Source organism: Thunnus maccoyii, chromosome 3 (genome assembly GCF_910596095.1).
Source record: "Thunnus maccoyii chromosome 3, fThuMac1.1, whole genome shotgun sequence".
In the NCBI taxonomy this organism is placed as follows: Eukaryota; Metazoa; Chordata; class Actinopteri; order Scombriformes; family Scombridae; genus Thunnus; species Thunnus maccoyii.
This window is the reverse complement of record NC_056535.1, coordinates 14,211,780-14,225,503: the sequence shown is the minus strand read 5'-3', so window position 1 is coordinate 14,225,503 and position 13,724 is coordinate 14,211,780. Positions and strand designations below refer to the sequence as shown.

The 13,724-nt window shown below is 38.7% G+C and overlaps 1 protein-coding gene across 1 annotated transcript; it reads right to left on the bottom strand.

Annotated features, from left to right (window-relative positions):
- Positions 1–1,424: 1,424 nt before the first annotated feature.
- ikbke (inhibitor of nuclear factor kappa B kinase subunit epsilon) lies at positions 1,425–12,540 on the bottom strand. The gene is made up of 21 exons (XM_042407527.1): positions 12,011–12,540; positions 11,396–11,495; positions 11,021–11,158; positions 10,569–10,698; positions 10,310–10,491; positions 8,434–8,594; positions 8,161–8,271; positions 7,863–8,042; positions 6,535–6,731; positions 5,659–5,717; positions 5,471–5,562; positions 5,223–5,324; positions 4,900–4,957; positions 4,591–4,703; positions 4,429–4,505; positions 4,285–4,324; positions 4,086–4,187; positions 2,451–2,547; positions 2,101–2,192; positions 1,934–2,005; positions 1,425–1,845 (listed from the first exon to the last, which is right to left on the bottom strand). The coding sequence occupies exons 2-21, from the start codon at positions 11,492–11,494 to the stop codon at positions 1,779–1,781; spliced, it is 2,169 nt and encodes a 722-aa protein (XP_042263461.1). The 5' UTR covers position 11,495; positions 12,011–12,540; the 3' UTR covers positions 1,425–1,778.
- Between the last annotated feature and the right edge of the window lie 1,184 nt (positions 12,541–13,724).

Genomic DNA, 13,724 nt, shown 5'->3' with positions numbered 1-13,724 from the left:
TCTTTTTTTAAAATATATGATGCCAAGAAAAAAATATGGTAAAAAATTAAAGCAAAGCCTTTGACATCTCATACCTGTTTTGGACTATGGAACTTTTTCTCATGTGTGTAATCAATTATTATTTACTTTTTTGAAGGTGCTAAAGAGGGCTCAGGCAAAAGCTACACAAATATCTCAGCAGAAAACCTCTAACTGCTCATGAAAGTGAAGTGAAAAGTATAAAACGGGACTGACACAGCAAATCATTTAGGTGAGCGTGAGGTATATACAGCTCTGACTATTGCCATGATGTAAAACTGTGTGAAATTCTAAGTAATAAAAACACAGCATCACCCTTGTTTGTGTGGGCTTGTAACAGGAAAGTTATCAAATTTTCCACTTCGCCAGGAGCTCGTCATATGAGCGGCTCAAAACCACAGACAGTTGCGCGCGTCCCCTTAACCACGCCGAGGAAGCCCCCGAGGACTAGAAAACCAGTCCTACACAGAGTGAAAAACTTTCATTTTCATGCTACTTTCACTCTACTTTGCAGTGTCACAACAGCACACTCGTTTTCTGTTTTGTTCGAGACCTTTTATACCTCCCCACACCGACTTTAATGTTAAAGTAATTTGAGTACACTCTAAATATGAGATTGTACTGTTACCAAAGCAATTTGTGACCTTATTGACTTTTCAGAACTTGGTGATTCATCCTCACAGAGGTGTGTTGCTGCTGTGAATTTAAAAGAGGGGACATGAAATGATTTTTACTTTCACTTTTCCACCTATATTACTTCATCAACTGACTGAGATGATATTATTTCTCTAGACAAAAAAGAATGAATGATTAAATCTGGTACTAAAGTTTATAAGTAGAGTGAAAGTCAAGTATGTTAAAGAATTTCACCTAACCCCACACATAATGTGAGCCATTTATAAACAAATAAACCCTGGGATTTCCCCACCTTGTGAGTCACTCGTTAATGTCATTTCATACTGTGAATCTGTCACTGGACCGTGTTAGCCTTATGTAATTTTGTTTAAAAGACAGACAGACCGCTGAGTTTCCCTGACTGCGTTTCTTCTCTTTTTAAGTGAAACCTACGATAAAATACAGAGAAGTAACTTATCACTCCAGTTAAATATAAACAGAGGCAAAATGCAACTTCAAAGCAACAGCGCGGTGTGCTTGGAGATGCTGGAAGTCACTGATTTAATCAATCACAATGATATGCCTGAAGTAAGAAATTAAATCATGTGAAACCATTTGAATGATCAACAAAAAGCCCTTCCTTTAACAAACACACAGACAGACGCACAGACAGTAACATACAGAGTTTATCTTGTTAAATGTAAAGGTTTGCCAGATTCTGCAGTGCTACGTCTGCGGGACAAAGAGGAAACACAGCCAAACCCCCCCCCAAAAAAAAATACTCAAGCAGCTGACTTTGCATTCATTTGGCTTTATCCTGAGACTCCATCACTGTGGCAGCCTATTAAAAATACAATAACACTAAAGGCATTAATGAGGTTTGTATTGAACTGATGTACTCAGTCGTCAACCACGTACACACACACACACACAAACACACTGACAGAAAAATCCATCAGTAGCATTTCCTCTTTTCCCATCTTATCTCTAAATTGAGATTTGTCTTCAGTCGCTTCCTTTTCATAAGAAAGACATAAGATCCAGCACAATGTCCATAACTGCTCATGAGTGGCAGTTTAAAAAGATGAGGTGTTTGTCAGAAAGAGTGTATTTGTGAGTTGAGATGCAAAGACGCTGCACTTGTGTCACAGTGTAGAGGGTCTGGCCAAGCTCGGCTCCAGAGCGGCTGCTGCTGAGTTCACTGTTCCCAGACTACAGAACAAAACAAAGAATAACATCATTCTGTATCATCTGTTGACTTATTGACATGTAAAGACAAGAAGTTGGTTATTGAACTGACCTCTCTATAATACTGTTGTTACACTGTAGTTCCCTGACCAAAATTTCCATTTCCTCCTTTAGATGGTGCATCCTAGAACAAAGATAAATGTTATCAGGGCAACTGTCTCTATCTTGCACGCACACATGCACACGCACACACACACACACACACACACAAAGTCACACCTGGATACCATCTGCTCCTTGTCCCTGGGTGCGATTGCAGGCTGCTGTCCTGCTCTCTTGGACTGCAGAGTGAACAGGTTTCTGTCCAGAGCCTGAGGTGGACATGTTGAGACATTACATCATCACATCACTGAGATGCTACGTGAGTGACATCACTAACATGACCACTGAAAAAAATACACTCACGAATCTACCGGACAAAAAAAAATTAAATAAAAAAGATATGTTAGTGGAATGCTAACAAGTGTATATTAAACTGCACGTGATGGTGCATAATGTTACAGTACAATCTTCCACAGACTAAAAAGGCACAGTGACCAGTTTCGACGGGAAAAAAATGAATTGTTTACCTTATTCTGGCGCTGCTCGCTCATCTCCAAGTCTGCCAACAAGCCTACGGAGAAAGAGCTGAAGTCCTGCAGTCTGGTCTGCATCTCCATTAAAACACTGCAAATACAGCAGGGACACTTTTCAGTAAGTCAAAGCTACCGTCTTTACAGTGCCAGTACCTGCTTGATTGGGAAAACAATTCAAAATGGTAAATTGTTAAATTTGTTAATTAAATGTGAACACTGAAATCTGACATGACCAATTATGAATTAGAAAAGGTGTGTTGACAACTAATCTGGATACATTATTAATAGCAATCAAATGATATTTATTTAACACAAACCTTATTCAAGGTTTTACTTACTAAATCTTCACCATAACCTTGGACAGTATATGAATTAGTAAGGCTGTAATTATTTGTTTGATTCAAAATTGGGGAATCCAATCATTTGTATCTGTTAAATAAAGAGGTTTCTTAAAATTGGTGGAAAAAAGTTTAAAAAGGAATTACAATATATTTGGAAATTTGAGAAATAATGTATTTAGTGTTGATCATACCTACCAGGTCATATATGATATTAAAATTTAAAATATACACAATGTACATATATTTCCATGTACGTTATCCACAGATCAATATGAAATAGTCTATTGTCTAGCTGATCAAAATTGAAAGGAAAGGCAAGATTTAGAAAGTAAAGTGTAACCAGATGTACAATCTCAATGTCACTGGGTAAACAAATGTGAAGTGGGATTAATGAAACAGACTACCAACTTAATCTGTTTTGAGAGGGACTGCTGAATAGCAATGTCCTACTGTCCTGTGTTAATCTTCTTCATGTAAGCTTCCATCATCTGTATGTGAATGGCTGTCGAACCAAACAAACAGTTATCTAACACAGGCGAAGTGACTCTGGTCCAAAGTTTACATGGTTTCTGGAGATCAAGGGCCCTTTCACAGCGATCTTGTTTAGTCCAGACTTTAAAACTTTTCAGTTTGATCAGAACCAAAATTACAGGTGTGAAACCTCCCTCACACCGTAGTCCGGACCAAACTGCACCGTGGTTCGGTTCATTTCTAGCGTGAAAACATTTTTTGGATGGTTCAGACTTTTGGACCAATTACAGGAAGTTCCGGCAGACTATCGTCAGAAGTGGAAAAAGAAAAAATGAACCGCGGCAGCACATGGGGAGAGGAAGAGATCAAGTTATGAAAAGTAAACTCTCCAGGTATTTTTGGAGAGGATGAGAGAGAGAGGATATGAGAGGACAGGAGAGCAATGCCACCTGAAGATAAAGTAGTGCCATAAAAATATTATTATAGTGGCAACTAAATGAATCTGTTCATTCATTTTTCTAGATTAATTCAAATGGTGATAGAAGGCTACCCGCCGAATTGACATTACGCCTTCATCACATGCACGCCCACCTACAAAACCAACAATGTCAAGTATAGGGGAACGCAGCCCACGTAGGTGATGATAACAGGATGTAGGTATGTCTTGTAAACTTCTTTAGTGCGCTTGCATAATTGCCATGTGAAACCTAACCAAAACAGGATCAAATGTATACAATGTAACAAAAACATGAACCTTGGTTTGGACTTTCAGGTGTGAAAAGGCCTTAAAAAATCTGAGTTGAGAGCCTGCTCTGACCTGCTCCATGTCCTTGTTGAGGCCAAAAGCTCTTTGTATCTCTGCACACAGTCCTCTCTGAAGAGAGACTTCACTCGCTTAATGTGGGATGACAGGTGGATTCTGGGAAGGAAGAGTGACAAGCAGATTACAGGAGCTCAGAAGAACATCCTTTACTGGCTGGGTGAGCAGGACAGCGGCTGCGTGGACACATACTCACTTCTCAAACTTATGAATTTGCTCATCATTATATGCCAGCTCTGTGGTGAAAATAAGAAATGAGTTAATGTCGGTAATGTAAACATGACAATGCACAAACAGAGCAATAAATATATAGTATATTAAACAAGAGAAGCACACATACTGCCGGTGAGTCTGTCTTTACGGTAGTGCTGATGAATTGCTGTTATCTTCTGGAGCAGCATCTCCATCTTCTGACAGCTGTAGGAGACAAGAGGTCAAACTTCAAACATCACAAACCAATGAGCCCAACCTGAAGCTGTGATTCCCTGCTTTCCTGGAGTACCTTTTGTCATTGGCCAGGGTCTCTGCTAGTTTGGCCTGTTCTATGTGCAGGTGATCCAGCCGGTTCTGAAACTCTTGGATGCCAGCAGTGTATATAGGCAGGTGCTCGTGGACCTGCAGGGACAATTGCCACAGACTCTGATACCAAATAAAAAACTTACTAACGATGACCAGTAAACTGATCTTCATGTGTTAAATGTGCAGTGCCCCTTTAAGGTGCTATGGGATACAAATGTGAAAAAAGCAACACCCAAAGCCCCTGTCCCACCATAAGCAGGTTTCTGTGATGTGGCTCCATGACGACACTCACCTGCTGCAGCTTGTGACTGTTATCAGCTGAACCTGAGTTTTCTGAAGGATAATGTTCTCTAAGAAACATAAAGATATAACAGATTTGGAAGGAGAAAGGGAAAAAAACAGGAGGAAGTTATAGGGTTGGATTATGACAATACCAGAAATGTCAGAGACATTTTTGTCAACAAATCTCAACAGATCTCAGAATCTATATTCATATAACAAAACCAAGTTTTAATGTTGACCAATTCAGTTTGTTGAGCCTCAAACAGAAACTATAGCAAGTGTGACATAAAAGATTCCCTTTATTAGCTTCAAAATGTGTGTAGATAAACTCACAGCATGTGAATCCTGTGTTCTATGCTGAGACAGGACTGCAGTCTAATGGTGATCATTGCAATACTATGCATGGCCTCTCCGCACTCCCTGCGCAGCCTCATCCTGAGGAACGATACGAGCGTGAAAGAGGGAAACATGGAGGAGAAATGGAGGGAAGAAGAGTTTGACAAGAGTCATTACATAACCACTGAGATGCATCATTCAATTCAGTGAAAAAAAAAATCCTTCTTTGAGTATGTATGTCTCACATGTAGCTGTAGTATCCATGAAGTAGCTGCTCTCGATGTGTGTGCAGCAACTGTACTATCCTCAGATACTGGTGGACCACTCCCACTATTACCTACAAAGAAAAGGGGATTAAATGAGATAATGATGATGGGTAGGAGGCTTATGATACATAAAATAAAGAAAAAAAATAGTTTAACTTGGGCACTACCTTGGAGAAGTTGTAGTCTGCTACAACGTCAAACTTGCATGGGATGACAGGAGTCTCTGCTACAGAGGAGAGAAGAAACAAATACCCCAAAAATGAATATTCATGTGTGTGTGTGGCTGCACATCAAAGGTTAAAGCTGCACATATTCTATATTTTATTGTCATGAAATCCCATAAAAAGATGTACATGAGTCACATCGCTGCACCTGGTGACATGTTCCTTCATTATGATGAACATGGGCACTTTTACGTTTACTTCAAGTCAATCCCACATCATCATCATCATCATCATCCTGTTGTGGTAAATAATCACTGGAGCACCAAATCAGCTGCTGAAAATAGTCCCCAACAGATGCACTATTTACTATTGTTTGAGTAATGTTTGCTAAAAGCTATAGCGCCCAGCTGTTCAAGTAAATACATTTGAATTTTCTAAAACTGAGAGTATATGTAACCCCTTTTCAAAGACTTGTCTTCAAATATGCTGAAATTAAACAAAGTAAAGACGGGCTATCGAATTGTTGGTTGTGGCATTTTCATGGGATTTGTTGACAGTAATAAAACTATGGAATCATGCCAGCCTTATCCATTTATAATTGCAGCAGACATTATATGAAATATGATTAGTGTTTTTTTTTTCTTTTTTAATTTTGTCTACATTTGGGATTGCCATAAAAATAAACCTGACTCAATACAACCAGTGGAAAACAGCTGATTCACAAAGATTCTTATTTCTTGTGTAAGTGAGTGAGTTTCTGGAAAACACCTCAGATCATCATATCACAACAACATCACTTTCATATCTCCAAAGGGGAAGCAAAGAATTAAGAAGAGTAAAGCTCCAGAACTCAAAGATGTGTGTGCGTCTTTGTCTTACGTTCTCTGAATGGCAGGCTGGTGTTTGTTTCAAGCCCGTCACTGAGCAGAATAAGGGGCTGGTCAGGTGAAGTGCTCGGGAGGTTGACCACCTTCATACTGCCCTCCAGAGGAAGGTCATGGCCCAGATACAACAGATGTTGCTGCTGCACTCCTATACCAGTCTGAGCCGCCACCTCCTCGAAGAAGACTGACACACTGGGTGGATTGAGAGGAGAGAGAAAGTATTTTTGGCCATTAGACGCCTTTTTAAATTTCTGTTTTTTTAAGATCAGTATCATCAGTATCATCTTGCACTGCTCTGCACAAATTTACTGGTGCATCCACAATGACCAGCGCAGGTGGCTTTTAATTTGAATATATGTTTGTGGAGATAATCAAAGTGTGATCGCAACATTTATTCATGAGCAACGATGCATGGAAAGCCGGTGACCAACAAAATAAACACCACTAACTCTGTACTAAAAGAAAAGTAAAACTGAACATGTTTCATTATGTAATGGTTGCAATTAGTTTGTTTTACTACAGTTAATTAATAAAGTTTTTATTTAATTTTTCTGTTTAAACCTTTCCATGGTTGCATAAACAATTCAACATTATCCAGAGATGTGTGTTTTTTTTAAATAAAAATTGAATTTTAATATTAATCACCTAAATCAAATTTAACCTAATTATTTACACCCATGATTCAGCTCACATCCCATCATGTTCCTCAAATGATCAAATACTATATATTTTCTCTATTATTAGTAACTCCATTCTTAGTTGAATGCTTATCTTACATTTGACTGTCAAAGCAGAAAGCATCCTGAACCCTTGGAAAGCAGACTATATATTACCTCTGCATAAAGGGGGTCAGCATTACAAGTTTAATCTGAAACGCCTTAACTTTCTTGGATTAGATGAAAAGTCATGTAATTGGTTTGGTTATCTCAGTAATAGATCTAAAGCTGTAGTAGCTAATGGCCATAAGTCCAGTTTTATGAATGTGAACAAAGGTGTATGACAGAGCTTTATTTTAGGGCCTCACAATTTTTATAAATGAATTAGGAGAAAACCTTAAGAGTAGAACTCATCTGTAAACAGATGACGCTATTCTCTATACAACAGCGCCCTCTGCTGCTCAAATGACACAAAATATTCATTTTGACTTCTGTGTTGTACAGCAGCAAAAATACAAACCTGCCAGGACACTGTGACTGAAAATCTGCTTCAAGTCTGTTACATGGCATGAAACACTCAGATTTTAAACAGTCCTCTAATCTGTAGACTGCTTTATTGGTGTTTCATCAGAGTAATATGTGTGACAATACGCCTGTGCACACTTACGTGTTGTAATGGTGTATATAGATACTGTGTGCCATGGCCTGTTGCAGAGCAAAGAGGTGAACTGGCTGCCGCTGCAGTATGTCTGTGGTGGCTGTGAAGAACTGATCAAAACCCCAACACCTCTCCTGATCAGCCTCAAGTATACCTGCAAGCACAGGAACCAGCTGCACCCTCAGACCCCTACAGAGAGAGAGAGAGAGAGAGACAGATGTGATTAAGTAAAAATTAACATTATGTGCTCTTATTAAATAATGACTGTGCATAATCATGTTCACACACTCTTTATGAAGTGACATACTGTGAAAGTTGGCAGCTGTGAGGTAGGTGGTAGCTCCACTCTATCGGTCCGTTATCGGCTCGTTGTATTCCAGCTATTGCCCCCATAGGTTTCTCTGTGGTTATTTTGTACCTACGGATAATGGATGGGCAGTCAAATTGAATAAACAACAGGCATCAAAACTTTTTTCTCTAAGGGCAGATTCTGAGCACAGTTAAAAAGCGAAGTGGTTCTTTTATTTACACAGAAAAAATGTTAACTAGTCTACTACTGACTGCAAGGTCGTATGCGTACATGGTGGGCTTGTTCCTGCGGGGTCCTCCAAACGGCGCAAAGGGGAGACTCCCAGTAGCAGCGTGGTAAAATGTCACACCAATACTCCACAGGTCTACACTCACTCCATAGGACTTCTGATGAGGCTTACGTAGCACTGCACGCTCATACATGTCTGGGTGCTACATAAATACACACACACACACACACACACACACACACACACAGTAAGACACAAGCAAGTCTGCAGAGGTGGATATACAGACGTTACACCCTCATATGTTAGCAGGTAACAGATAAGATCTACCCTTGAGTATAATCTAAGTGTCAAATGAAAGCAATGTTTTTCCCCACCCTGTATACTTTCCACAGGAACCTCTTTCTTGTTATCAGGGAAGCTCATATTAGAAATGACAGTATGCAGAAATGTAACAGAGAAATGTATAACTGCTTTAACGAATAGGCTTACACATGTCCTTGTCCATGTACTTTAAGAAAGACTGTAAGTAGGTAAGTATTTATATGTACTACATATACACTTTTATGACATATAATATATTCTTATTGTTTGTTGATGTGTCAAATTGTTCTCTATATGCACCATTTCCATGTTCAGTTATTTGATATCCTCAGAACTAATATGTTCATCATTGGTCCACTAGAGGGCTTCCTAGTGTTGTTAATGCAAATTGCTTTCTAGGTATCAAGATCTGGGCTTTACATGGCTTTTCTCACAAAGTCAGTTCAACACAGTCAAGTTGTCTTTGCTGTGAAACTTTACACTGGTGATCCTTAGCAACACAGGATTTTCAAATCAAGCTGGAGTAGATTCACATGCAATGATAGGGTTCATAACAAACCACCAATTACATGCAACAGATAGAGATTTAGATCCGGATGGAGGATAAGCAATATCTCAGTGAGGAAATAGGGCTTTTATAGTAGTAAAGGTAGCATGATTTAGTAGGTTATAGCTCATAAGCAGAGTATAAAAGGAAGAAACTGAATTAGTGGAAAAAATACAACTATAGTGATGGCACCCTTGACTTTAAAAATGGGCACAGTGGTGAAATGTATTACTAACATACATCTTTTATTATTATTGCCAAAAGAGGTTTCCCTGCAGGAAAACTGCAGATAGAGAAGGTTAACTAATGTATAATAATTTTATAACTACCCATCATTAGGACACATTGAGCACACTTTTTTATTCATGCACTATTATTTAAATTTCTTTTTCATTTGACTTTGATGTCTTTATTTATCTAGGGCATTAGTTGAGGATGAATACACTCTCAGCAACGCCCCCCTCCACCGAAGCAATAAAAAGACTTTCTGTTCATGAAGTCACCTCATGTTCTTCGGGGCAGCAGTAATAGAATATGAATACAATAGTCTGTGCAAAGGTTGGCTGTAAGCTAACCTGTAGTAATGATGATATAAGAGAACTCTTGGTGCACCATATGGTGGAGACAAATCTCAAAAACACAGCTGCTGAGACATTAAAGTGGTTTATGAAAATCTAATTTCCAACAGTGGGCATCGCTTTTGTTGTTTATCACCTTCACCCTGTGAGTTATGTTTCTGTGTAAGTTGTCAGATTTTTAATTAAATTTGGAGCAAAGTTAAGGGAAATTCTACTAGCAAAGCAGCAAAGGCTTTCAAGATTTTATTTTATTTTTTACATCCTTTTCATGAATAATCTTATAGATTCTTCTTTTATTTTTACTATATTTAGTACATGTTATATTTGGATTAACCCCCCCAAAAAACATATTGAAAGGATTGTGCAGCTTTTGACAGTGATATGCACTCAACTACACTGTCAAAGTCACTTTACTGGAGGAAGTAATTTTTGACTGCACAGTCAAATTTATCAGTGTCCCTGTTTTCTTACCAGATACTCTTCAGTCCCATAGACCGACACAAACTTCTCATCATCCTCCAGCTCTCTTGCTGCTCCAAAGTCAGTCAGCTTATAAACAGATTTGCCGTCCTCCCCGACCTGACGCATGATGTTGCCTGGTTTAATGTCCCGGTGCACGACTCCGTTTTCTCGCAGGTGGTTCATTCCCTGCACTGAAAGAGCAGAGACAGAGGAATAATTCATTTTAGGTATATGAAGTTATTGAACAAAATTAGATGCACACACCCACCGACACACTGCAAAACGGTGAGAAACTCTGTTTCACGCAGGCCAAAGGCATTTTCTGGTTCCTCAAGCAGGCTGAGCAAACTTCCTCCTGAACAATATTCCATCACCAACACCTTCTGTTTAGAGGGAAGCTAGAAACAGAGAGAGGTTAAGAGGTGAGCCGCACTTCCCTATACTGCAAACATACTGGGATATATATATATACACACACACATACATATACACACGTTTTTTTTTTTCAGTTTTTAATTTTTAATTTTGATGGACGTACTAGAGGAACAATAGAAACTAATCTGATCACAGTGTCTAAAAGTGTAAGACCAGGAGCTTAAATGCTATTCCTTGTAGATGTTAAATTATTATGGAATAAAGCTGCAGTCCTGTTTTACACAGTGATAATTACCTCATCTGACTGTGTTTTTCCCTTATCACTCCTTTTCATCGTAACCTTACCTCCTCCACAGTGTACAGCTTGACGATATTGCTGTGGTTGAGCTTCCGCAGCATTTCAAACTCTCTCATCTGGACCTCATGTGGGCGGTGGTAGCTCACTATGTTAAACACCTTGACGGCCACCAGCTCACCTGACCTCTGAACACACACAAAACATACGCACATTTCTATCAGCAGTGACGAATCACAGCGTCATGTCAGAATGTCACACAGCACATACATCAGCACTGGAGTCTTATCACACATCCTGGTGTTGCCTTTGAGCCAAAAAGTAGGCCATCTGAAATTGTGGTGTGGTGGTGTGATGTAGATGAGCTTGGTGTAAAGCAACTTGATAGAGTGCATTGTGATGATAAAATCATCCAGTGTGGCTACCTTGTTGCGTGCCTTGTAGACACTGGCAGTTGCCCCCTGACCAAGGACATCCTGTATAGACCAGAGGTAGTTTGTTGTACTGGCTGTAATTCCTGACATACTGGAGAAAAGAGAATAATTAGCACACAGAATTAGAAAAATATTAACAGAAACAGGAAGGAGACAAGTCCTTCTTTTTCTTTGTGTTCTTTTAGAGATAACAATGGACTCAAAGGCAAAGTAGGTAGGCTGGTTAAACTACTGTACATACTTACAACTTTAATTAGGAGGACAAAAATACCATGAAATACAGTGAAAAAAAGATCACAAACTCTGTTTACAATGACTAGACAAACTAAGTCCCCATAGAAATGAACAGTATGCTGTAATGATTTTCTTGAGCCACCATCACATATAAATCTCTTGACTTTCCACTTTAATAACACAACTAGCACATTCTGTTAGTGACTAACTTAACCTATAGCTTACTTAACCTAAGTGCTAGTTAAAGGTTCATTTAACCAGCTGAAATGTTAGCTGTATGTTAGCTTTGCCTGGACAGTAGCTGCAGTTAACAACTAGCAGTGTTTTTATCTAATTTAAGTGACTTTAAATCAGAAAAATTCCCTTACAAACCTTTCTGCTGAGCCTGGTTACGCAGGCTGCCGCAGCACAACAACCCGGCGTAACAATAAACGTTGGCGTTGTCAGTTACCGCACGAACTGCTCCGTGGATTTACCGTAAGTCTTTAACTTGTCAGAAAAACAAAACACGCCTACATCTGAGACGTCTTCCGCAGTGACAGAAAGCGTTGCATACTTGCAGAAAGGCTGCTTTTCTGAACAGGTAAGGCCTGTTGTTGGAAATAATTACTATTTCCTTAAATGTCCCTCTAACGTGGATGAAGAGAGTTCACCAGTTTCTTTACAGGCAGCAGCTGGCAGCGCTGCTGTGCGATGGAGGAAGTGTCGGCTGCATACTGGGCGGAATATATGGCCTTAATTTGGATGGCGGAAATGCAGCGACATGTGAACTTGAACGTTTCCGTCTGTGCCAAAAGGCAACAACCATGGCTTGAAACTAAAGCCAATGCGGAAATCCCTTATAAAGCAATCAGTGTTGCCAACTATTTTCAGTGGAAAGTAGCTAAAGCCTGCAGGAAAAGTCGCTAGATGATGTCACGTGCCATTTTGCATATCTGTGACGCAATGACGTAATTACACACATACAATATTTTAAAAAATCAAAATAAAATTAAGTTAAATTAAACTAAACTGTCTATAAATAGCAATATCATTGGCTATTTTCTTTCAAGCAGCTCCTCAATGTGCATCTACATCTACCCCTAATATTAAAAAACTGTTTTATGCAGGCTGTTTCTAACAGAAGTATCATGAATAGAGAGATGATCATGCACTGGAATAAATCGGACTATTGTCACAATATTTCAGCAAATTTAATGTTACAAATTCAAAAATCCCACCTGTACAATACTATTAAAAACACGGAATGTTATTATAATCGTGGTATTTTCATATATTAAAGGTTCCCTTTACCACTGGCAACTGATGCCTATTTTATAATAGTTTTAGAGGACTGACTGATATATATGACAAGAAAGGCAAAAGGTGCATGTGCAGCTTACACAAAAAATAAGAAATACACTGACTGGACTGTTGACCTTTGGGGGTTGTATTTTTCTCTGAGGCTGTTAAAACCTTATTGCTTTGTCTTGCATCTTACAGGCAGACTGGAAAACTTATACAGATCTTATTTAAAATACCACACTGTGAAAATACTCGGTTATAAGTAAAAGTCCTGCATTGAAGATATTTCTTAAGTAAAAGTACACTAATAGTAAAATGTAATCTATGTATCTATGTTTTACATAAATTACCTCTCTGTTGTAATGTCATATGTTACTGAATTCTCATTGTTAATGCATTTATGTGAAAGTAGCATTTTACTGTTGAAACTAGTTGAGATGGAGCAAATTTTAACTATTTTATGCACTGCTGGGTAGTTTAATCTATAAATATGCATCATATTTTATAAACTCATATGTTCTGTATGCAATCTGCAAAGTAAGCTTTAGTTACTTGTATTTACTACTAACTAAAGCTGTCAAATATGTCAAATAAATGTAGTGAAATAAAATGTACAATGTATCCCTCTGAACTGTAGTGGGGTAGAAGTATAAAATGGAAATATCCAGGTAAAGCACGAGTACCTCAAATTTGTACTTGTGTAAATGTACTTTCCACTCCTGCAGGCAGCCATACTTTGCTGTGAGATCCACAAGTTAAATGATTTTTCTAACTACTGTGAGTAAAATTCATGTATGTTCAC

Coding starts and splice junctions, on each gene's coding strand:
- ikbke (XM_042407527.1), bottom strand. CDS start 11,494: ATGTCAGGAATTACAGCCAGTACAACAAACTACCTCTGGTCTATACAG. Junction 4,188..4,284: donor CAAATTCATAAGTTTGAGAA/GTGAGTATGTGT, acceptor CTTCCTTCCCAG/AATCCACCTGTCATCCCACA. Junction 1,846..1,933: donor AACAACAGTATTATAGAGAG/GTCAGTTCAATA, acceptor TTTGTTCTGTAG/TCTGGGAACAGTGAACTCAG.